Here is a 23,880-nt window from a genome sequence, read left to right as displayed (position 1 = left end):
AGAAGGAGCTGCAGTGACTCGAAAATGGCACTCTGCGCTGCACTAATATTTCGAAGCTGGGCTGCGCTGGAGAGCAGTGAAACGTGCCGGGAATGAGAATGGCTGTGGCCACGGGGCCGCCGGCCGGGCTCGGGGATGTTTTTCCTCCTCCTTGCTTCCCCTCTGCCTTTTAGATTTGATCTTCCTCCCCCAGGAACCCCAGTGATATCGATGGGTTGCAGGAAAGAAAGGGGACCCTAACGGGGGACTTGGGGTAGAGAGAGAAGGCAGAAGGGGGACAGCACCTTGCACCTCGGGGCTGGTGCAGTGTGGCAGGCAACGGGCAGAAATTCTGGGTTTTTAGCCAGTCTCTAGTCTCTGTGTTTCTGTTACGATTCTCTCCGTAAAGGATCATAAACAGGGAAGGGGCTCAGCCTGTCCTGCCATCTCCATATCAGGCTTTTCTATTGTTTTATTTTTTTATCTCCTAGGGAGGAGGAGAAGACTTGATTCCCAGGGAGTTTTCTAATTGTTTTCCTATTGCCACTCCTTCCACTCCTCCTCTCTGTCCTCCTCCTCTCTCCATACCCATAAGGCTGCTCTCGTGGCTCTGTATCCTGATGCAAGGTTACTTGTAGGACACGCGAATCTCTGCAAGGTGCAGCGTCGCTTGTGTCGGTGTTCCCCTCCAATTCTCATTTGCTGGAGTACGAAGCAACTTCCAGGCAGCAACACGGCTCAGCTGAGTGCCTGATTAATGCAGTGTTGGTGCTTCAGTTGTAAAAAACCCTTCTTGCAAAGCCTACCTAGATAGAACAGAAAAAAAAAAAAATCATATAGGGCTGAAACTCTGGCAGCAATTCGTAAGGTTTGTTAATTTTCGAAGGATCAGCTGTGGTATTTGTCTGAAAGGAAAGGTTTTTACCCTATACTGGGACCCTATCCCTCCATTCACAGGCTAGGAGAAGGTACATAAAAATACTTTATTTTCTTTTTTTTAATGGGGTTTTGAGTTTTTTAAAGAAAACTTATTAAAATCATTACCAGCACAAGCATTCTTGTAGTGGTTTGGTAGTTGAAGCTGAATGCAATGTTCCCCCCTACACACACATGCTTCTTTCTGGGTTGTTCTGCCATTTGGATGTGAAGATTTAGGTTGGCTTTAAAGGAAATGGAGACTGGAGAAAGAAAACTTCTGCCTTTGGGTTTGAAAACAGATCCAGATCCTGTTTTAATGTCGCTTTTAGCACGCACACAGCCAGCAGGTCAAGTTCAAGGAGACCTTTCTAAAGCATGAGCAGAGGCTCATTAACTTGCTTCATCTCAGAAGCGTGTGGGTTGTTGGGTTGTTAGCTTGGCCCAGTTTGTAGTCCCAGGTGTGAGATGAACCCTGTGACCTCTCTCTCACCTGAAAACCATGCCCTAGTATATATCCAAACCACTTTAAACGTCACCTTTGGTTTCAGACACAAACCTGGTTTTGGAGCACCTGATTCTGCCCAAGCAATTCCTTTTGGAAATGCTGTGATAAGTAGTGGGGAATTCAGGGATACTTAAAGGTGTTATGCAGCCTGCTCTCCTCACCCTCTTCTTCTCACGGTTCCTCCCAGATTAAGGGTCTTTGCTCTGTGAAAGATCGAAAGTGTAGTCCCAAATTAACTCCGCTAGGAAGTACCTTCATTTCTGAGGTGATATTAGCAGGTTTTGTATGGAGTAGAATGTCTGCAGCAGCTGATCCCTTGCTTTTCCTCAGCTTTCAGGCGTGCCTTGAACCATGTGGTTGCCACAGCTTGATTTGGGCTTACAGAGCGTGTCTTCTTGCTCTTCTTTCTTCGTTGCAAGTGAGGGGTACATAGTGCTTGGCCCAGTGCTGGGCTGTGGTTTCTTCACCCTCGGCAAATGCCAACAAGAGGCTTGGCCAGGTAATTTGGAGTAATCAGTGTGCCATTGTACCTTCCACCCAATCCTACCTGTTCTTCCTGAATAAAGTACATACATGGTTTTGTATGCACGCATCTGCTTACTGTTTGCTTTTCAGTTGCCTCTTTGGACTTAAAGAGCTGTGTGTTAAAGCTACCATCCTCACCAAAGGCACATACCATGCAGACCGTGCCTGAATTTCACAGAAGTCCTTGCTGACACTTCTGGCTGCAGCTGCACCCCTTTCTCTGGGCACAACCTCCCCTTTTTAACCTGAGATCCCTGACCATGGGATTCCAACCTAGAAAAACAAAATGCCATGAATAGGGATTAAAGGCCACATCAAAGTAAGCAGAGGAGACCCTGGCAACTGTCCTAACCCACCACACACCTGCACAGAGCATGGGCCACGCTTTTAGATGTGGGGCTGGATGGTGTTTACTGGTTTAAACCCCTTGATACTTCAGTTACCAAATAATGATTCCTAACAGATTTATAGAGATGATCCCAAAGATATGGACTAATATTAATAGGGACTGACAGCATCCACATGTGCAAAGTAGTACACAGGCATTTGTTATTCAGTGAAGGTAAACTGAGGGCAGCAAGTGAAGAGACCTTCCTCGGGCGTGGTATTTCTGAATGCAGGCCTTTCTAATTTGCTTAATATTTTGAAAATGTTCTGGAGTAAGGGAGCTTATATAATGGATCTTGTCCATCTTGGAACAAAAATGTTATTCCAGTATTTTCCGTGTGGTCCATATAAGGCAGCACGGTCATACTCCCCAAGGAGCATTTCAAGGAATTGACGAGGCTACTGAATGTATTTGTCTTTATTTCAGAGAGGTATCTTTGGATGTATTTTCCTGAAATGTGATGTCTGATGAATCTCAAGTTGCCTCCTTCAAATCCTTCATTCTTTTAACACTTCGTAATGAAACCATTGTCTGCTTAGGGTCATTCTGAGATGACCTGTGTCTGGAAGGGTTAATCCAGAGGACTCTTCCAAGGCTATCTTCGACTCCTCCCCATACCTTCCCCACTCCCAGTCTTCTATTTTTTTTTTGGACCAGTAACCTCACATTTCTGTAATCTAAATGTGCAAATGCTTTGCAGTCACGGTCCAGTAGCTGGGTTAATCTCAGACCCCTGGAGTGGCAGATGGCTGATTTGTTGCTGATTCCAGTTACAGAGAATCGTGCCACCTATTATCTTTGCACAGGCTGCTGCTTAAAAGGATGCCTTGGGCAAAATCAGTGACAAGCAAAGCTAAGCAAACACTCTCTGATCTGCATCACCACAGGTGAAAATGTAAAATATTTCACCTTTGTGCAAAGGGCTGGAGAGGTGGACAAAGAGAGGACAGGAGGTGGGAGGGGAGGAAGGGGAGAGGAAGATCTGTGTTTTGTACCAGAAGTGCTGAAGCACAGGGCAGAGCAGGTTTGCTGCCATCACAATGTTGAATCACAAGTGCTTACCCTGTTTTAAATGGTTTCGCAATGTGGTAATCCTTGGCTTCAGCTCCCTGCTTTGACTCTTTAACCAAGCAGGCTTATTGGCATCCTGTGACACCTTCCTGCTCTTCCCAAGCCTCTCTGACACAAGTTGTCATAGAAATCCATGGCACCACTCCCTGCCATCACAGCTCATTGCGTGTCCTGTGGCTGCGGGGGAAAGCTGTGATGGCCCCGTGATGCCACTGCACCTAGCAGGGCTACTTAGGAGGAGAAACCTGTGCATCTGTGTGGATTAAGGGGAAGACTGGGTGGCTATCCAAAACTGAGTGGGACCAAGGATGAACCCCAGCACTGGGTGCTCAGAGAGACCCGGCTGACAGGTGGTGGTGGGGATGCAGAAGGACGCAAAGGAATGGAGAAGGGTGGAGTGAAACTTTGGATGCTTGTGACCATTTTCTGCAGCGTCATTCCCACAATCAAGGTTTTCTCTTTTCTCTTTGCTCTGGGAAACACCACAGACTCAGATGAAGAATTTGGGAAGAGAGTGTGGGTTCCCTGTGCAGAGTCCAGTGACGAAATCTGTGAACAAGGTAAGAACAAGGGGTTATGGCTGTTAAGGTCTTTGTTTTGTCCTCTTCCCCTTCCAATCCCATTATTTCAGTGTTCAACATGAAATTTAGAATGTGCGTAGCACAGAAACTGATATTTCAAGTGCAAGAGTCTAAAAAGATCAAGCTAAATAGGGCTTCTTTTTAATGCATGCCGTTATGATGGTTTGGGTTTTAGAACAGTTTGTATTGTATCCAAATGATCTATGTGTGAATAATTGTTACCAACCTCCTGACACCAGGACCTAATTAGGAAGTAAGAGCCTTAAATAGGCCATTTGCGTAGTGAGCTTCCATATGTCTCCTTGTGCAATTTATTTGCTTCACTCCATTGAGATATAATGAGAATGAAGCTCCTAGAACTGCCTTTGACTCTGAGGCTCTTCTCTTCATCTCCTCTGCAGTTATAGCCTGCTATTAAGAAGATAATAGCTATTTCCCTGTGTTCAGAAAGAAAAAGCTACTGTACTGCTCCTCTTCCTAGAGATTGCCCAAGTTTCTCTATTTCTGAGTTTCCAATGGTAATAGAGTGAGAAATGCCAAAACAATCTGCAGTCTGAGAAAAATGTAAAGCTGTCAGAGAAAGCAGAGAAAGTTAGGGCAGAATGATCCTGAAGGGTTACTACCTACCATATCTACCTCAAAACCCTGCGGAAAAGCTAATGTTGCAGTATTTCTGTCACTGCCTAGATGCAATCTGAGGAACTCTATAGATGTGATTTGAAGAGCTCTGTATTGGTTCTGTTTGCCTGTATTCTCACTAAAATATGAGGAAGGAGGAAAGGCCAGTACAGTAATGCCTGAATTTGTCTTAGTTTTGATTATTTAGCTTCGCCTGGACCAGCATGTTCTCTGGTACTCTCTGCTCATATCATATTGCAGAGCATATTCTCTAAGTATGGTTTCAGAAGAAATCCTTTATTTCCAAAACCCTCTTACATGAATGACTGCATCCCATACTTTATGTGTCCTGCTTCATTCTTTTACTTCCACCATCCTGAAGTCAGCAAAACATAAGCATATGATTGAATGCCATTTTCTGTTTGGACAAACTTTAATAAGTGCTCAAGGTTTTGGAGGTTTTTTTGTTCCAAATCAGGCCCTTATTTAGTTTCCCAGTGAAAGACAATTCCACTTGCAGTGATTTTGCTTATGATAATTCACTTGCATGTTCCCTTGCAGGAATTGTCATTGCCTTCCAGAAGGGAGGTTAGTGCTGGTCCCCTCGTAGTGATAATTATAATCAGACCTGTCAGCCTTCACACAGTCTACGCTTATCACTTGCATTTAGGAGGATTTTTCCTGAAGCCTATTACCAGTGCTGCTTCTTAGGGAAAAATAGTCATGATTTTTTTTCTGCTAATCTTTGATGGCTCAGCTTTGAAAGCATGGAGAGGAGCAAAATGACTGCCAGCTGCAGTTAAAGAAACTGTCTGTTGGCCTTGGGGTAGAGCTCTGCATCTGGAGAGCCAGAGCAGTCTGGGAAATGCTAAGGGGTTTAATTTGGTTGTAACAACTCTTCAGGTGTGCCGGAGACACAAACCAGTGCTTTTTCCAATGGAAATGCTCACAGAAACTGTCTCTGCAGACCTGCTAGACGAGAGCTTCAGGTTGGTAGGTCAATGTTGGCAGTGGTACCCTCTCTCCCTGTGGTTTTGGGCAGACATCTGTGATTTTACCCCTGCTGAGCTGCTTGGATGCAGGATATCCAGGGAAGGGGCTGCAGTCGGTGCTGAAGGGAATGGCTGGCATCCAGAGGTGGGCACGGTGCAGGACTGATGGACCCACAGCCACCAGCACACCATGGTACAGCAGTGACCAGCTGGACAATGTGGTGTTGTTGGGTAGGATGTGGTTTGGTATTTTATCCATTCCAAGATCTTTGAAAATTGTACACCCTAGTGTTATTCACTGGGAAACACATCACCCTGTTTACTAGGTTGCCCCTCATTTTCACTTCATTATTCGTACTGATATGCTAATAAGCTTCCTTTCTTTTGTTTTTACTTCTTTTGCTGACTTAAAGAAAAAAAAATATTTTTACCATACCATTAGTCAAATTGAGTGATGTATCATTTAGTGTCTCCTGTGTTGTCACCATGCTTTTTGTAATGTGCTCCAAGATTTGGGCTCCCTTGATTTTGGCAGAATTTGAGGGCAGTCAGCACTTCATTGCTTTTGTAACAAAGGAAATGATGGCAGAGTCGGAACTCTTATATTCTCTGCAGTTATATATTTACCATGTGCAGGGGTAGGATTTGCTTTTGTTTTATTTAAATTTGCTTGGAACTAGAGATTTATTTACCAGGTGTCACTTCCCTGAAGGAAAATAAATGCCATATAGCAAAGACTTCATCTATTATACAAACAGATTTGAAGGCTTTGCTATTGCATTCCACTGTCTGCTGCAGGGAGTAAAAATGCCTTTGGCTGAGCAGAGACAGAGTGATACTTAGCAGCAGCATCTTATGACCTTTTGATCAGCTGAGATCTCAAGCCATATTAGTGGACAGATTATGATGTGATGGAAAGAGGTCCAGGAATAGCCTTTTTATCATGAGATCCTTCCTGTGAATATCCTTCTTTGGTATATTCAGGTGGTTAACCACAAGGGCCAGGATAATCATTTGAAGTGAAGTACTGGAGTAGGCAATCCAAATACATTTGGGTTTGCCAGCTACAGTTGGATATTACAGCTTACAGTTTCTCCTTAACATTCTCCTACTCTCCTGTTTCTATCAAGGCTCTGGATGACCTTGTAATATTTCCTATCAGTAATAACCCCATTTTGGCAGAAACGTCTACACAAAATGGACCCTAAGTCCTTGGACCACACGGGAGCTGCGGTCCCCAAATCGAAGGTGCACACACGGTGGATACGGATACCTGACTATGAAGGGAAGCATTCACAGGGACTTTTTTGCAGAGAATAGCAGTAATGCTTAAAACTATTTCAACCCTGTTTAGGGAAAGCAAAAAACAAAAAAACCTACAAACCAAATTTTAAAAAATGCACAGCCCTGACAGCATTTCTCTTTTTATAGTATAAAACAAGAACAACTTTTACATTGATCTTGCCTGGGCAGGATTACTCTTTCAACTTTGCTGTAGGTTTAAATTACCCTCCTTTTTATCTTAATTACCAATATGGATCTTCAGCCTCCTTGATAATTGGGCGTAAAGGAATGCTAATTCATTGTTGACTATGCATGATGGTAGTGGTTTTGCCAAAGTTTGATCTGGCTGCTGGTGCCACTTTCGGAAGGAAGGAAGGACAGGTACATATTTTTAAACTCTGATGTAGGTGAATTTGGGACCATCTGAACATGAGCACATGCCCAGGGAGCCCATGCTCATTGTGGAGTATGTAGCACAGACCTGTACATGGTTAGCACAGGGGTATCCAAGTTGTATGAATTATGATTCCTCTTGAAGCCACGTGAGCTGCTCATTTTCCTAAAAGGATGAGGGAGAAGGGCTGGCTGTGTGTGAAACCCAAGCTGCTGTCAGTGTGACGGGGATGCTGATGCACCAAGTCTGGAGAACAAAAGCTGCCATAGCTCGATAGAAACTCTTTGAAAATGAGAAGGTTATGGAGGTGGAGGAAATGCACAGCAGGACACTGTCTCCTCTTATCTCCCCCAGCCTCTTCAATCAGGTGCCTGCTGGGCTTCCCACTCCTTCTGCTTTTTGCACTAGATCATAGGATCATAGGATATTAGATTCTGCTGGCATGAAGTCGTCTGCCATCCTCCTGGCATTATAGCTTCCTGAGACAGGCAGCCACTATGAAATGTTGAGTCCTTGAGCCCACATGGTGCTTTTAGCTGCAGCTGCCAGGGCCGCAGAAGTGGCCAAACAGGAGATGAGAGGAGGCACAGAAGTCTCTGCCATCTTTTATCTGGGAAAAGCAGACACTGTAAAGGGTGGATGGCAGCCTTGGTGCTGTCTGTTTGCCAAGAAAGTGCCATTGCCAAAATATAGACAAGTCAATAAGATAAAGTACTTCCTTCCCAAGCAAACCACGATTCAGGTGCTGCCCAGGTAATGCTCACAGATGAGCACTGCAAGTATAGCAAGTAAAACTGTTCAAAGGGATGACTCTCTCTGAATGGCCCCCATCTCAAAGTAAGAGCTTCTGAGCAAGTTGGTCTAGTGGGAGAAAGGTGTCCCTGCCCACAGCAGGGGGGTTGGAACTAGGTGATCTTCAAGTTCTCTTCCAACCTTAACCATTCTATGATTCTATGATGGCAGCTTTGAAACCTTCCCACTGAGAAGTCTTTGTGGTGTCTGTGGTGAAGAGAGTGTAGGTGGATCTGCCTCCCTCTGATGCCTTGTAGTGCTTGGATCCCTGTGAGGTGTAGGAGGGTGCCCAGATTTGGACAACACCTTACTAAGATCGTCACTCTTGCTGTGGGACTGCTTTAATCTTTCTGTGCTTTCTGCCACATGGTTCCTGCTCTAATACAGTCAATTCTTCTTAAAGACGTTGTTTTCAGCTTCCTGTAGCTCAGAGAGGCCCATGAAAACAGACATGCTTTACCTTGAGCAGCATTGCAGCACAGAAGTTCCTATGGGACATCTTATGGTCTTCCAGCGTAACATGGCTGGAGCATATGAGGAATACCATTCAAAGCTGCAGATGCTGAAGATGTAGTATCAGGAATATGATGATGGTGTAGAGTGGGAAAAACAGGGCAGTGGTTTGTTTATGAAGTTAAGCTGCCCATGTATAACATCTTTGCTGTTTTAAACACATAGCATCTGGTTCTTTGCAATTATTTTGTGATGGTAGAGAACAGCAATCTCAGTTTCTCACTGAGTAGGAGTGATCTCATGAACCAGAAAAAGCTAATTGTTATAACCAAATTTAGAGCCATACAATTCCCTTCCCTGGCTGGAAAGAGATAATCTTCATCAGGAAAAGAGGAAGAAGGATGTATGTCAGACCAATGTCTTAGGCTGCATCTGTCTTAAGCAAGTAAGGCAGTGTCCGAGAGTGTTCACAGGAGTGTGACTGGGTATACTCAAAACTACTAAACCGATCCTTGGCACAGTTTTGGGCCATGACAACTAGCATGCTCCTAAATCATTCCTAAGCATGGATCAGGGTTCATCCCAGTGAGTTTTTGTATTTAGCTGCTGCATTAGGGAAGTTAAGACATGGTTGTGAGCAGAGATACAAACTGTTCCGTGCCAGTTGGCCTCAATGCCTGGGAGTATTTCTGGGCAGATTTTATTTACTAGTGGCTGAAGAGGCTCAGGCTCAACAGAGAAATGGGACTCCATCATCCTCAACTCCATTTGTCAGCAATAGCAGAGGGAAGCCACCATCAGAGGCTGATTTGACCTCCTTTTATCATAGAATCATAGAATAGTTTCAGCTGGAAGAGACCTCGAAGATCATTGAGTCCAGCATTTGTCCCAGCTCTATCAACCTACTAAACTATGTCCCCCAATGCAACATCCACCCGTCTCTTAAACACCTCCAGGGACAGTGACTCAACACCCTCCCTGGGCAGCCTGTTCTAATGGTTGACAACCATCTCAGTATAGAAATTCTTCCTAATATCCAACCTGAACCTCCCCTGGTGCAATTTAAATCCATTTCCCCTCGTCCTGTCACTCTCCACTAGGGAGAACAGACCAACCCCCACCTCTCTACAACCTCCTTTCAGGTAGTTGTAGAGAGCAATGAGATGTCCCCTCAATCTCCTCTTCTCCGGGCTAAACAGCCCCAGATCCCTCAGCCTTTCCTGGTACGACTTGTGTTCTAATCCTGACCTCTCCAAATCATAGAGGGTTGCTAAAGCAGCAAACCTACAGGTTTCAACACACTGGTAGCAGAGAAAAGGGTACATAATCCCAGGAAAAGGCTATGTATAGTACAGGTGCATTTTCTTCATATTTACTAGTTACCTCCCCTGCCTCTCTGAGCTCGGATAAAAAGAGTATTAAGTCATTGAGGTGTTCTTTCCTGGAACAGTGAGTGCCACCAGTTATTTTTCTTCAGATAAAGTATTTCTTCCTCCCTTGCTGTAAGGAGGTTCTTTTTTTCAATAGGTTCCAGCTATAAGGTTGTTATAGTATATAATTTCCTTTTAATGGTTTGGTGGTTGATAGTTAAATATGTCCATAGGACACAACTGTAGAAATAGATATAATAAAACATCTCATGGAAGGATTTAGTATTATGTCTTTCAAATGTAAGCAAACCCTTTGTTTGATAAAGAAAATGTTGAGTTCACCTCCTCTTCTCCGGGCTAACATACACATACACATACACATACACATACACATACGCATACGCATACACATACATATACATATACATACACATATACATGCACTTTTTCACACTGCATCAAAAACATCAGTGAAAAAAATAACTTTGACTTGACTACTGCAACCAAAGTGTAATGTTTCATTAGCTTTTCTGTCACTAAAATCTGTTTGTGCCAAGGTGATCTGATATAATATGTTTCAACATATCAAACAAAATGTTTTCCCTTCAGGAATACCTCAAATATTCGGCCACAATGGGGATGAAAGTATTGACTGAATTTGGCACATATTTGGAAACATGACCTTAATCTGCAGGTTTTAGTGAAGAAGGTATTTTCTCCAGGTATTTCTGCAAGTCAGATAAAGAAATCGCATTTTTGGCATGTTAAAGATGTTCCATTTTTGACAAAGGCAGTGATATTCCAGTTGTGTCACTGAAACTCAGTGCCCTGTGTTGTTAACTACTGCACATTCATTGTTTTGGTGTCCCAGTTTGCTATCAAGTATCAGTGCACTGCTACATACCGAATAATCAATAGTTCTGTCAGTTGAGTATGCCCTGGAAACATGATATTACTGTTAATATTGATCCACACAGCAGAAATCAAGGGATCAAACTTTGCAGGCATTACTTGCTAGAACCCTGGCTTTTGTTTGCAGAGCAGCTACCTTGAAAATCACTACGTGCTATTCATCAGGGACCAGTGGTTCCTGCACACCCTCCTTCCATGTGTAATAATGAGCATGAACCTAAACACACGGATATCAGGGTACAGGAGACTTGCAAATATGGTGTGTATAATTTAATTGCAGCCTTCTGTGGTTTCTGGGTGTAGCAAACCACCTGCAAAGAGTGACAGCAAAATCAAGCTGCATCAGGCCCTCTAAGGATGCAGCAGAGCGTCCTGGCTGGCCAAACAATCAACGCCCCTGGTGAGCTCTTCCTCATGGGAAGAGTGGGATGGACTCTTCGTGGATAACACAACACCTCTGGTAGCCTTCTCCTTGCTCTTGAGCAACATTGTTAGTAAAGTCTCATGTAGTTTGCTGGCAGAAGTCGTTTCTGACTCACTTTATCATACTGGTTAAAAAAAATGTCTTGCAACATTGAGATGTGCTGAAAGCATCAAGAGCATCCGTTCTTTGCTCTCTTCTCCATACTACGAGGTTGCCTTCAGAAGAAGAAAACGTGGTACTCCCTGCTCCATGTTTGGCAGTCTTTGCTGTATCTGTAATGGCTTTCCAATGTGAATAAAATTTAGCAGATAGGTTCTACAACTGTCAGTCTTCCCAGAAGCAGCCCAAAATTTCATTAACTAAGATATAGACATGATTTTCTATAAGCTCTTTTCAGATTTTACTGGATCCAAATAAATTAAATCAGTATTTTGTCTATGTGCTACCAGAATTAGTTAGCACAGTATTGTTCATGTAGAAATACTATAGTTCTGGTCTCTTGTATTTGAGCAATGGCTGCATTATAGGATGTTCCTGTTTCTTTAATAATGGTTCTACTTCAGTAATAAAAGTGCTGGGGAGAAAGTAAGCTGGATGTGAGCAGAGCTTATCCTTGGTGAGGATGACTGAGGAGATGTAGGCTTTTGGGAGAAGGGAATGACTGCGTCATGCCGCCATATCTGAGAAGGAGTACAGGACAGAAGCATAAAAGCAGGAGCCTCAGATGGCTGGAAGGAGTTCATAAGAGACTTATGAGGGAGGAAAATGTCTTTCCTTACATGTGTCTTAGGAAGAGGGAACCAGGATAAATGGTACTGTCTTCACCTCTCCTTGGGAAGGTGGCGTCATCTCTCATTCAGTGTTGTCAGGACTCACAGTGCCCACAGGCAGTATCAAGCAGAAGAATAACAACTAGCCTTTGAGCAGGTCTGAACAGAGCAGGCTGGGAGTAACAAAGAGCCCCTTGCACAAAGCCCACTGAAATCACTGCAAGGAAACCAAGCAGCTCCTTTTTGTTTAGGTCACTCCTGTCATAGGACCCTTTCTTGCTGTGTGGCAGAAGGAGGAGCAGCACACCAGCCCATGTGGCTCCTGACATGGAGCCATCTGTACCTCATGTGACTCACTCTGCTAACATGGTCACACACTCAGCCCTCCTGCAGGATCTGAGAAACTTCACACAGCATATGGAAGAACATGACTGAGGGCGGCCAAGGTCCTCTCCTCAGCGGGGTGCACGCGTGCTGCAGGGTGTCTACCTAGAGATTGTGCTTGAGGATGTTACCAGTTTAATTCTAACTTCCAGATTACCCTTACTCACACCGTCAGAGGTCCCTTTGCTTCCAAGGAGCAAATTTATCAGCCTCATTCTTCATTTGAGAGCTTCAGCTTATCTCTTGCGTGGCAGGTCATTTAGCACCTGGGATATGAAACTCAAGACAATGCCTTAGAAAGTCTGTGTGAGGAACAAGAACAGTGTGTTATCTCTTACTGGAAGGAATGAAGGTCAGGTTTGACATGCTCAGGGCAGTCCAAGCTGCAGGGAAAATGCAATGCAAGGCTCTTTATCTACTGGCATTTCCTAAGACCCAACTTCATGTCAAAAATGATGTTTCTACACTCATTCAGAAGAATGAAACAAAAAAATCAGACAGACGGGAGTAGGTGTGACTTAGGGTTTCTCAGGGTTGCTGCTTTTCAAGAACGTGGAGTTAGATCTGAAGTTGTTGTCATCTGTGTCTGTGAGCTATCAACAAAAGGAGGTGATGCCATGGTTGCACACTCTTCAAAACATCTCTCCTTCCAGCAGTACCACCTCTTCTTTATACAGCTTCAGCAGCTTCAGCTGCTTCAACTGAAGCCACAAATGATGTCATTATTTTTTTTTCCATTGGATGGTGAGTGAATGGTCATTTCTACTCTTATCTCGTCTTGTAGATAAAGTGACCCAAAATGCCATCATTGAAGTTCAGAGGTCATTTAAGTTCAGAGGTGACTTTAAAATCCTCTGCAACTGTCTTGTAATAACACCAAATTAAATAAAAATTAGTGTAAGAGTCAAGAGGCCACCAAAATGATGTGTCCAGTACAGGCAGCTTCCTCATTTCAGAGTGCTTCTGTCAACCTTCTACTTGTCTGAGGATGTGATGCTTTTAAAAGTCAGAGAAAAAAAAACACACACAGATCCATAGTCTTCAGATATTTGACGTGATAACTGGATTCTCGTTTTTCATGCCCATTTTCTTAGAGCCTCAAGAATGTCCTGTTTTGCAATCATACTGTCAGCAGGTGTTTGTGGTGCTGAAATACAACAATGTGTAACTCTCTATTAAAAAAAAAAAAAGTAATAAATTGTAGAAACCTCATGACAGTTTCTTCTCATTCCTCTTCATGAACGAGCAACAAAATAGAGTGTTTTGTTAAAACTCAATAGCCACCCATTTATTTACATGGTTAACATTTTTTTTAATAATATTTCTCAGTTAAAGAGATACATTTTTTGTGCTGCTCCTATTGCAACACTGTGATCTCAGCCTTGTCCTACATGACAAAGAAACAGATCTTTTTATGAATGGCGTTAGCCAAAACACAAGTGACCAAATCACATTTAAGAGCTCAATTTCCCTTTTATTCTCAAAGGTGATCAGGATCAAAGCATGAAGAGACCAAATCCGGAGACAAAAACTTGAACTCCCTGTGTATTCTTCCTGCAAACAAATAAAGATGTTATAGATTCCTTCACTGCTAGTGTGACCCCTTTAATCAGCACTATGTCCATAGTTAAGAGGATGATATTGTGGTAGTCCATAAAGAACTCAGGGATAGAGGAGCATCATAAAGCAAATATATTATTGTTCTAGGCCCAAAGACTATATTACATTAAAAGAGACACTGTATGACATTAAAAGGTGAAGACAAGAGGTGAAGGGTTGGCAGAGGCAGGCAGAAGTGGGAAAAGGCTTCACAGTGCCTATTGACACACCCAGCTGTGGCCAGCAGTTACTGGGGTGGTGGTGGATCACAGTGGGAGAGGTTTGCAAAAGGACTGTGGACAGAAGCTGGTAGATGTGTAACAAGAGCCTTTCCTTTGCAATGTGAGGCAGCCTTGGAGAAGAGATGAAGGTGTATTAGTAGAAGTTGTTTACTCTCTCACTTGGCATTTGCTTAGGGAAAAGATTCTTTCTGGATTTTTATTTTTTTAAAACGTGTATGAATAAGGCATTCATAAACTAGTGAAAGCTACATTTTCATCAATTATAATGGACTTCATTAAGTTCTGGATGTTTACCACATCACAATGTTTATCTGCAAGGAAATATTTCCCCATGCTTAATAAAAGGGACCAGTGAGAGTACAGCAGCAAATTTAAGCCACTTCTAACACTCAGTGTCAGAATTTTGATGGTACCCACATTGCCTTGGCTTCTTTTTATAGCTTCATCTTGCTTTATGAGACAATACTTAGTTTTTATGTCAGGCTTTGCGCGTGTGAATCTTGGCATCTCACAAAGTAGGGCAAGATGTTATGCCTATTTCAGAGAACAGAAAAAGCACTAATAAGGTGGTTTCGTCATGGCCACAGAGCAACACTGCTGGGAACAGACCTTGGACATCTTAAATTCCCATCCTGGGAGCCCACCACATCTCCAACGGGAGGCTTTACCCCGTTTGTAGACAGCCTCCAACAAGGTGTGAATCAAAAGCTTGCACCAAACTAGGATGAAGGGAGTGTGCAGCTCCCCATTGGCTTCCTGGGGCACTGGATTGCTCTTTCTCTGAAATAGTCAAGCACTCAGAAGTGATAACCAGAAGGGAGAATATTCAGCTTGGTAAATTAAACAAATAGCATGAGGCTAGCTGTGTTTTCCTTCCATTTTTATCACTGGTCGTAGCCAGTTGGTTCTTTCTAGTGGGATTTTCTGTAAGTCCTGTTTGGCACAGCGGAGGCAAGAGCTGACCTTCCCTGTGTTGAACTTGCCTGTTTATCTTCCTCTGGTCTCAAATTTGCTTTGAAGTCAGCTTGAGTTCAGTCTTTCTCTTCTTGGCTTCAGAGCCAAGCTGCTCTTTCTGATGAAAGCTTAAAAAAGTATCGTTTCCCATTTTCATACACCTGAAGAACCTGATTCCTCCTTACAGATTAACCATTTTGGGAGGTTTTCAAAAAACATAATTTTGTGAGGTTGTTTTTGGTTTTTTTTAAGGAGAAAAAAAAGAAAAGTAGGAAAAGACTTTGAAGCCTCTAGCTGAACTCTCCCTGTCCATGCATGGCCTGACCTATGGGGGACAGTCGGTTTTCTGGAAAAGTGCTCAGATCAAAGGACAAGGACACTTTGGCCGTATTGTCCAGCAAGCTGAAGGAGAGGTGTTTTCTGAGCACAGCCACTCAGCCGTGATGAACTTTTTATCAGCCAGTGTGAGAAATATACCAGAGGGTGCTCACATGAACATTTAGTTACAAACACACTGAAACCACCCTTTCGTGTCATCACCAAATGCAGTTTTCATCCCCGTGTTTAACTCATAGTATTTTAGGTGCTGCAAACATAGAGCTGTTCAGTACTGCTAGATCTGAGCTTGCAAACAACTAGGGGAACACAGAGGTTGAAATGAGTGAACTTCCCAGGTCAGAGCTATTTCTTGTGGCTGGTGGATGGAGCCAGGGAAGCGCATCCCAAAATTTCTATCTGTAGCTACAAACCTTATACACTCTAAAGAGGAAAAAAATTAAAAGAGCAATCAGCTACATGAGAACCTAGCCAATTAAATATCTGAGTAGTGTTTCAAAAGTGAACATGGGTGGCATCAAAAATTTTCCATCAGCTGTAATAATGCCAATTACTTTGCCAATTGCTGATTCCACCGTGACTTGTTTAGTGCAGTTGTGCTTCAGCCTCTTGCCTGGACTGATAGGCTTTATTTATGCTGAATGTTCATTTTCAGAGATTCTCTCTCTTTTTTTTTTATTTATTTTTTTTTTCTTCTGCTTTCTCTTTTCCCTGAGCTAGGACCAAAACCTCTCCTTGTGCTCGCTTCCAGCTGGGTCAGGATATCTCCAATGCGTGATGAGTTTCTTAGGAGCAACAGATGCTGCTATTATTCCCAATTACCCCATGAATGCAAAGATGATCCTCCTCTTCCCCTTCTTCCACTGAGTTTAAAAGACAAAAAAACCCTCCCAAGAAGCCAAGCAGCTTCTCAAGGAGTGAACAGTTGGGTTCTGCTGGGGATGGTGTCTCTGAAGCAGATCGCTTTTGTCTCGGAGCAAAAGAGGAACCTCATATCTCTCCAGATGGTGAAGGCACACAAGGACATGTGCACACGAAGCAAGTCTCCCTGGAAAGTTAGAGGGAGTTTTTCATTCCTGTTTACATTCAAGTCCATGGAAATTAATGAGTGTCTGCAGAGCCACTTAGCACAAGAGCTGTGATTATTTTTTTCCTGCTAATTGGGGGAAAGGGCTAATCATGGGCATTTAAGGAATGCATGTGCCTGACTGAAAACATGAATGTAAGCCACTGTGATATCTTTCAGATATTTTAAAATCTTCTTCAGTTCCCTTCCCTAGCACTGACATCTGGTCTCAGGAGGGTTGGATGACATTTCCTCTGTCCTCCTATATGAGATGCCAAGAGTTGGCTACACCTCCAAGGTGTGTAATGTCTTCTCCTTCCTTTCGTCCTCCTGTAGCAGTAACTGCCATCTCTAAAGCCCCAGTGGTGTTGCACTTTGTACATACCAGACTTGCTCCCAAACATATTGTGGTTTTGGTGGTCTCCCAGCTTGGGTACAGGAGATTGGAGATCACTGCAAGCAGGGAGCAATAACAAAGCCATAATAGTACCAGCCTGCCCAACACAGGACTGTGAGCATATAAGCACTGATGAGCAGCAGATAGTTTGTGCAGGGCCTTCTTGTCTACCTGGTTTAATGATGTACCTGGCCTTTAGATCCTAGGCAGCTGCTGAGATAACATGAGTACATCCTCACCAGGGTGCAGCAGGGCTCGTTTTTAACTATCTATGGGGCAGGCAAATGAGTCCCCAGAAACATAATCTGCCACATGAAGTATCAGCTAGAGGTGAGGCTATCAGCTCTCTCTTCATACCCTGCTATCGGTTTCAGCTTTGCAGCTGACACATAGATGTGACACACTTTGCTGCTCACAGCCCTCCTCGTCACCAGGAATTGTAAAAGATCCTCTGGACATGTTTTCAGCCCTCATAGTTCATGTTGGCCACAAATAGACATAAAGCAGAAGAGCTGCTGGCTCACATCAGAAAAATGTGGCAAAGAGAGTTTGTGGGAGAACTGTTTAGTAGCCCTAAATTGGGAAATTAAAGCAGGCTTTGGCTTTAGGAAATGATCACACTGGGCCGTGGTTCCTTTTTTTCCAGCGGTGTCACTGCAATGAACCTCATTTCCCATTGCCTGGCAGTTTATGCAGTTCTCCATACTGATGCAAAACGTGAGTGCGTCTGAAATCTCCCGGTACACAGTCCAGCAGTAATATTTTTTCATCTACTTTGTATTCACTGCAGCACAGCTGCCATGGACACTGGCTGCAAGGCTTGCTTTTTTTTGTGGTAAACTGAGAAAAAATGAAAAATAATTTTTTTCCAAGTCACAAACCTACTTTGTGACCAAGTTAAAAATAGATGAGAACATCTCCTACCTCCTGTCTTACCTGTAGAACAGCCTTGTGTTCAAAGACAAGTTATTTGTGAACATTGGTGGAACAGCTAGTAATTCAACAGTTACTAAGCCCATACAGTATTCAGTTAACCCTCAACTAAACCAAACTTCTTTAATATTTTGATGATACCCGAAGATTCTCCTTTTCAGAAAGCAGGCAAGTCAAGGTCAGTTAAAATTAGCATCAACGTCATCAACGTCATTAACTGTTTTCTTTATTCCTCCCTATCCTCTATATACTTACAGAGTACTATTGAGGGATCATGACGTACTAATTGTGTATGTGCTGCAATATAATAACTCATCTGGAGATTTAAAATGGCAAAGGGATTATAAAGCTAGAATTGGCTTCTTTGGAATGGACAGCTTGGTGTTTATTTTAGGGACAGACCCGTTATCTCGCTCTGTTGGAGTGCTGCCCTCGGAGCCCTGACACTTCATGCCCTGCATCTAAGGTCAAAGGCAGGCAAGTCTCTTTCCTTGTGCTTAATTTGACTTTTTTACAGGGTCACCTGCTGAGTAATATCAGTATTCAGCAGAAGAAATAAAGCCAAATTTATCATCACCCTCGTTAGGGCAACTTCACTTTTGGGTTACTAAGTCAAATCCAGTGGGTTCCAGTCCAGATGCATTTTCTGGCACAGCGCAGGGGACACCAAATAGGTATTTAATTCAGGTCTTGTGCTGAGCACTGCAGGCTTTTGTTATCTTAAACTTTAGGTGATTTTGGAGACATTTCTTCTTTGGTCCAAAACAGCAGAATATAGTTTTGCTCACAAGGAAAGGGAGTATATTCCAGCTTACATGATGGGAGACAGCACAAGGTAGGGAACAGGCCATGAGAAGACCTGCTGTGTAACTCCAGCTACTGTCTTGTAGACGTTCTGGCATGTGTATATCCCCATCCATAAAATGGGAAGATTAGTAATTCTCTATGTTTCAGAGAGTTAAGAAGCTAAATTAATTACTGTTTGTGAAGCTAATTGAGATTCCCAGATGAGTACTGTTTGGAACATTCTAATTCTTATTATTATTATTATTTCCATTGAGATCTGGCTCCATGTAATTAGTTTGCTGGATGTGCAGACAGGTATATTCTCTCAAGCTGTGGGGAGGCATTCCTCATGGGACTGGCCTGGGCAGAGCTGTGTGGAGTGAGGAAGCACTGGCAATCAGGACTGAGCCATCTTGCTGCTCTGCCACCTCAACCCAGTCCTGGATCTATCTTCTTATATGGCCATGGTCTTCTAAAAGTCACGTTTCTGCAAGTAAACAGAAACAGCTTGAGGAAAGTGTCCCTATTACAAATTTATGCACCATAATTATACATTATTATGGGAAATTATACTTGTACTTGTGCAGTGGAATAAAGCCCAGAGGTGGATTATGTCCAGCCTGGAGAGGGAAAAGGTTTTCCCACAGCTTTTAAGTTTCTCTAGGTTTGGCCGTCAACTTCTGTTGGGTTTAACATTAAATAAATTCTCATGCGGTGCGTACCAGTCACAGACTGTTTCAGTGTATGCACACAAGTGCTGTTGAGCTCAGTAATTCTGAGTTAGCTCAGTATTTTCAAAAAAAAGTCAATAAAAGCTACAGTTGTTATTACTGAAGATACACTTGTCAAGTACTTCTCCCACTTAAAAGTAGTGCGACAGTAATAGAACAAAAAGATCTACTAAAATACTGCTGGTTTTAAAACAAAACAACCCTTCAAGATTATGTAAGAGATATAGGAAGTTTGTTGTTTTATTTATGAATGTAGAACTCTGTCTATTCATTATTTCCTGAGCCTGGGTTGGTGTGTTTTGCTTTTCCCTTCCTTTCATAAATAAGCAATAATTGACATTGAGACATTCAAAGGACTAAGTTTTAAGGATCTTGAAATACCAGCAGCTCTGCCAGAGGTTTCATCTGAGAGAAGCTAAGTCAATATAACTGGAAAGCCTTGGGAAGTAGACGAAAATAATCAAGTCAATGTGTCAAAAAGGCTGTGCAACTTAGACTGGAGTTGTGCTTGTTTGCCTTTCTTGTGCATAAGGCTTGGAGGAGATGGGCTTAGTGCTGGCAAAGTGGATTTTTTCAGTGATCACATCTCTATTACAATGGGAATATGGAAGTGTAGTCATTCCTATTCACTTACCAAGACAGTTAAACAGTCTGATAAAGTGTTCAATTTAATCAATTTTCCTGTTGTGATTTTTGTGTTTCTGTAATCCTGGAACAGTCCTTCAGAATCCATATTTGCCAAAGTGAATATATTTGGCCTAAGGGTAACTGGGAGACATGGTTTATACATCGATGAATGAATAGGATGCTATACTCCATTTTTAAGGACATATTCATGGACTCTGAGACACCTGAATGTCTTCAAAGATCTGTCATTATGTCTCTGAAAGACTGAAATAAACAACGTCATTGGTATCTCCTTTGGTAGGAAATATGTGGGAACCAGTTAATATAATAAATAGTTATTTAATCTTCTCTATGTCCAGCTTGAACTTGCAAATAATAGAAGCACAGCCAGGGTGCTTTTTACTCTCTAAGCATTTCACTGGCTTTCCCCATATTAGCTAATATACAACTGGAAAGAACTGAAATTTTAGACCTGCATTTGCAGGATTCCCCAGTGTTGCTATCAGCAACCTCCCAAACCGATCCATTCAGTCGGTCTTTTGATGTGCAATTAAACCCAGGAAAAAATAGCTTTGTGTAATGTATAAATAGAAAAGAGGAGAGATAAAGGCAGTGTTGAAGTCACTTGCTGACAGGTTGGCATCCAAACGTTAAAGGTGCATGCCACTACCTCTGCTTAAGAATGAGTCTTTATAAACGTCTGCTCCTTTCCAAATTCCAGCCCCCTGAAAATTAGCACTTTATTTGCCCCGCAGCTAGTTTTGTTCAGTAGGAAAGCAGAAGAAGAAGAAAAAAAAGTCCGTGAGGCTGACTTGATTTGTCTTTCCAGCAGAAATGAATTTTTTGTTAGAAGAAAATGATGGCTGCACTCTAAGACGGTACTTTTATTAGATTGTTTTTCCCTTTATCTCTATAAAAATAGCATTCTTGCAGGAAGCCATTAGGTTTCCCCATTCCTACTGATGAGTAGTGGGGTTGTGAAATATAGACCTCTTGCATGTTGCAAAAGGTCAGAGTATGTGGCGTGTTCTTTGAGCACCAGGGATAAGGCAGCCAAGCACATTTTGAATAACCTGTCAAAAGAGTGAGATAATCCAAATGGAAGCTACAGTATTTGAATGAATAACCAAAAATAACTGGTGTCAAAGGATGAGGAAAGTAATTTAAATTCAGGGCTATGAGGAAGCGTATGGAGGAGAAAACCAGGATGACAAAGGGGGCGATTATCACCCTGCTTTTACCTGTCTTAAGAAGGTGGACATCTAGTCCCAGCTGGATTTCCAGGTCCCTTGTACATCTAAACAGAGCTCTGGGCACGGAAGACAGCTATGCAGGCTAGGCAACCTAGCCAATGAGTATCATCTCTACTGACTGAATGATGTTTGTGCAAAGGTTGAATCAGGTCAATATAAAGCTGAACGAGATCTCTGAGGCTGTCATACCCAGCTCATGGTGAATGCGCGCTCTGCTTCCTGTAATGCCTTCAACACAAATCTGTTAATTTCCATCTTAACTTTTGTTTGGTTGCCCCCAGTGCTTCTTCCAGTCTGTATCCTCCGTTTATTCATATCTTCTTATGCTCTCAGAGTGAAAATGAGCCTAAGCAGCTTTCTCACCTCCCTGTTAATAAATTTCTGGTATATCAGTAGACAGAAAATATCTCAGTCTTGTTGGCCTCACACAAACCAAGAGAGGTTTTCCTCTCTCGAGAAGCCAAGTGGCCAGCTGCTGCATGACTTCCAGATGGTTACTCCTCATCCTGTTGAATTGCTAAAATCATAGAAAATTGAGTTCTGGAAGGCTAACACTCTATTTTGTGAACTTGCAATGATTTCCTAAGATTTGACCACACATGGTTTTGTGGCTGCCACAGGAAAACGTGTGACAAAATCTACTTGCTTGGTTTTGTGGCTTCTCAGATGTAGATAAAAGTAGGTGTAACCATTGCAACAGCAACCTGAGAGCAAGAGGTCAGTATCTCTGGTGATGGAGAATGGGGAAAGTCAGAGCTTGGGGCACAACTCATTTCTAGACACATATGCAAAGCAGTAATAAATGAGCTACAGTTTATTATGGGGAGAGCATCAGATCTCCCAGCTGCTCTATTAGGACTTCAGGCCAGGATATTTAATTATGTCCTGGCCTCCTCCTTTAAGCAGATTATCACAGTGACACACTGACTGCTCTGCCCTGCCAGTGCCCTCGGGCTTTGCTCCTTCTCCTTTGCGCATAGTGGCCCCGGGGTCCATGGAGGGAGGAGGCTGAGGCTGGGAGGAGGGGTTGCTGCGGGCAGGGGGGATCTCTGGGTTTTATCTTAGATGTGTGAACAGTAATACTCTGTGTTTATAAGAATAGTAAGGATTTTTCTATATAATTTTTATTTATTATTATTGAATAAATTATTGTTGTGTTGTTTCAGTTGTTGTTATTTTTATTATTATTCTTAAACACAACTGGGATCTTTTAAATAGGGCCTCCTCCCATAATGAAAACCAGGGCAAGCACGGAGAAGGGCAATTTCAGTAGCTGAACTCCTTTCTTTGTATTAGTTTGCCCATCTATGTGCTGCAGAATGCAGAGACACGGTGGGGCTCACCCCCCTTCTCTTCACCCCTTCGCTCCCATGCACTGTACTGGCTCTGAGTAAACCTTTGCCAGGAGGACACATCTGTGCCCCCACCAGCGTCTTCTCTTCAGACACCCTCCAGAGGCATCAAGCCCATGAGCTGAAGGCTCTGGTTCATCCCAGCAGTGTTGCAGCTCCTGCGACGTTACCAGCCTAGGTTGTGTTTTCTGGGTGCAGTTCTTTGAGCAGAAGGACTCTTCTTTAGACAGAAAAGCCCATGGTCTGGAGGTGAGCCATCTTCCCAGGGCTCTTTTTTCAGAATATTTGTTTTGTCTCACGACATGCTCGCCAATCTTCTACGTTTTGAGAGGGGATAATAGTCCTTACATGGCTTTGAAGTACCGTGTAAGCGCTGAGGTCATGTCTGATAATGCAACCATGACAAAGATAAAGGCAGTAAGAGTTTGCACTCTTGCTTGTGCAAGGCATGGGTATGTGGTTTCCTAGTGAACACTGTTGATTATTATTTAGGGTGGTTTTGTTGTTTTTTCATCCATAAAATTTTGGGAAAAAAGGTATAGTGTTTCCCAAATAAATGGTTCATACATTGGGATTAAATTCACTCAATAATTTTGGCTCCAAAAATGGAGATAGAAACTCTAGCAAAAAACACGAAGTGCTGGTTTTTTTCCAATGGAATTTTAAAATTTTTCTTACAGGAAGGCATACTTTTCATTGAGAAAGATGTACAGTGCAGGAAGGATGAAAGAGAGGAAGCATAAATGAGATGGGGAAAAGAACTGGACATTTTTTTTTCACCCATAATATGAGAATACACTTCCTGATCTATTTTATGTAGATTTTTTCCCCTTAAAAATTGTATTTCTCCTTCAGCTCTTTTCCTAGATTCTGTCACTAGCTCAAGTTCTGAGCTGATATGTGACCTCCAGCAAGTGACAACTTCTGTGTGACTTGGTTCACCCTTCTGTAAACTCGGGACTTTTAATGGGCTCTATTCATTAAACCTGCCCAGCTACTTTCCAAGCTTGGAGTGAGGGTGGCACTATGTCCGTGCAAAGTCTGGATAGAAGCTGTCAGTCCTGTCCTCTCTAATGAGACTTTTCTCTTAGAGAGGACATCAGCGTGTATCCCATCCACTACTGTCATATGTACGCAGCTTGCCATATATGCTGCAAAATATTCGTAGAGGTGTACTCCTTCAGTCAGTTTTATGTCAGCTTGCTTCTGATGATAGCTAAATGGTGTTCCCTTAACTCAAGTTT

The 23,880-nt window shown here is 42.8% G+C and overlaps 1 protein-coding gene across 1 annotated transcript in view; it reads left to right on the top strand.

The window, feature by feature from the left end:
• Positions 1-23,880, top strand: part of LOC104274427 (SET-binding protein-like) — a gene marked incomplete at both ends in the record, with an annotated part of 132,490 nt that overhangs the window by 63,002 nt on the left and 45,608 nt on the right. Inside the window, one exon of the mRNA XM_009870056.1 lies at positions 3,875-3,946. Within this exon, the coding sequence (XP_009868358.1) occupies positions 3,875-3,946 (72 nt within the window). The remainder of the gene's footprint in view (positions 1-3,874; positions 3,947-23,880) is intronic.

This window comes from Apaloderma vittatum, unplaced genomic scaffold (assembly GCF_000703405.1).
Source record: "Apaloderma vittatum isolate BGI_N311 unplaced genomic scaffold, ASM70340v1 scaffold13340, whole genome shotgun sequence".
In the NCBI taxonomy this organism is placed as follows: Eukaryota; Metazoa; Chordata; class Aves; order Trogoniformes; family Trogonidae; genus Apaloderma; species Apaloderma vittatum.
Note: the sequence above shows the minus strand (reverse complement) of the source record. Positions and strands in the feature narration are given on the sequence as shown.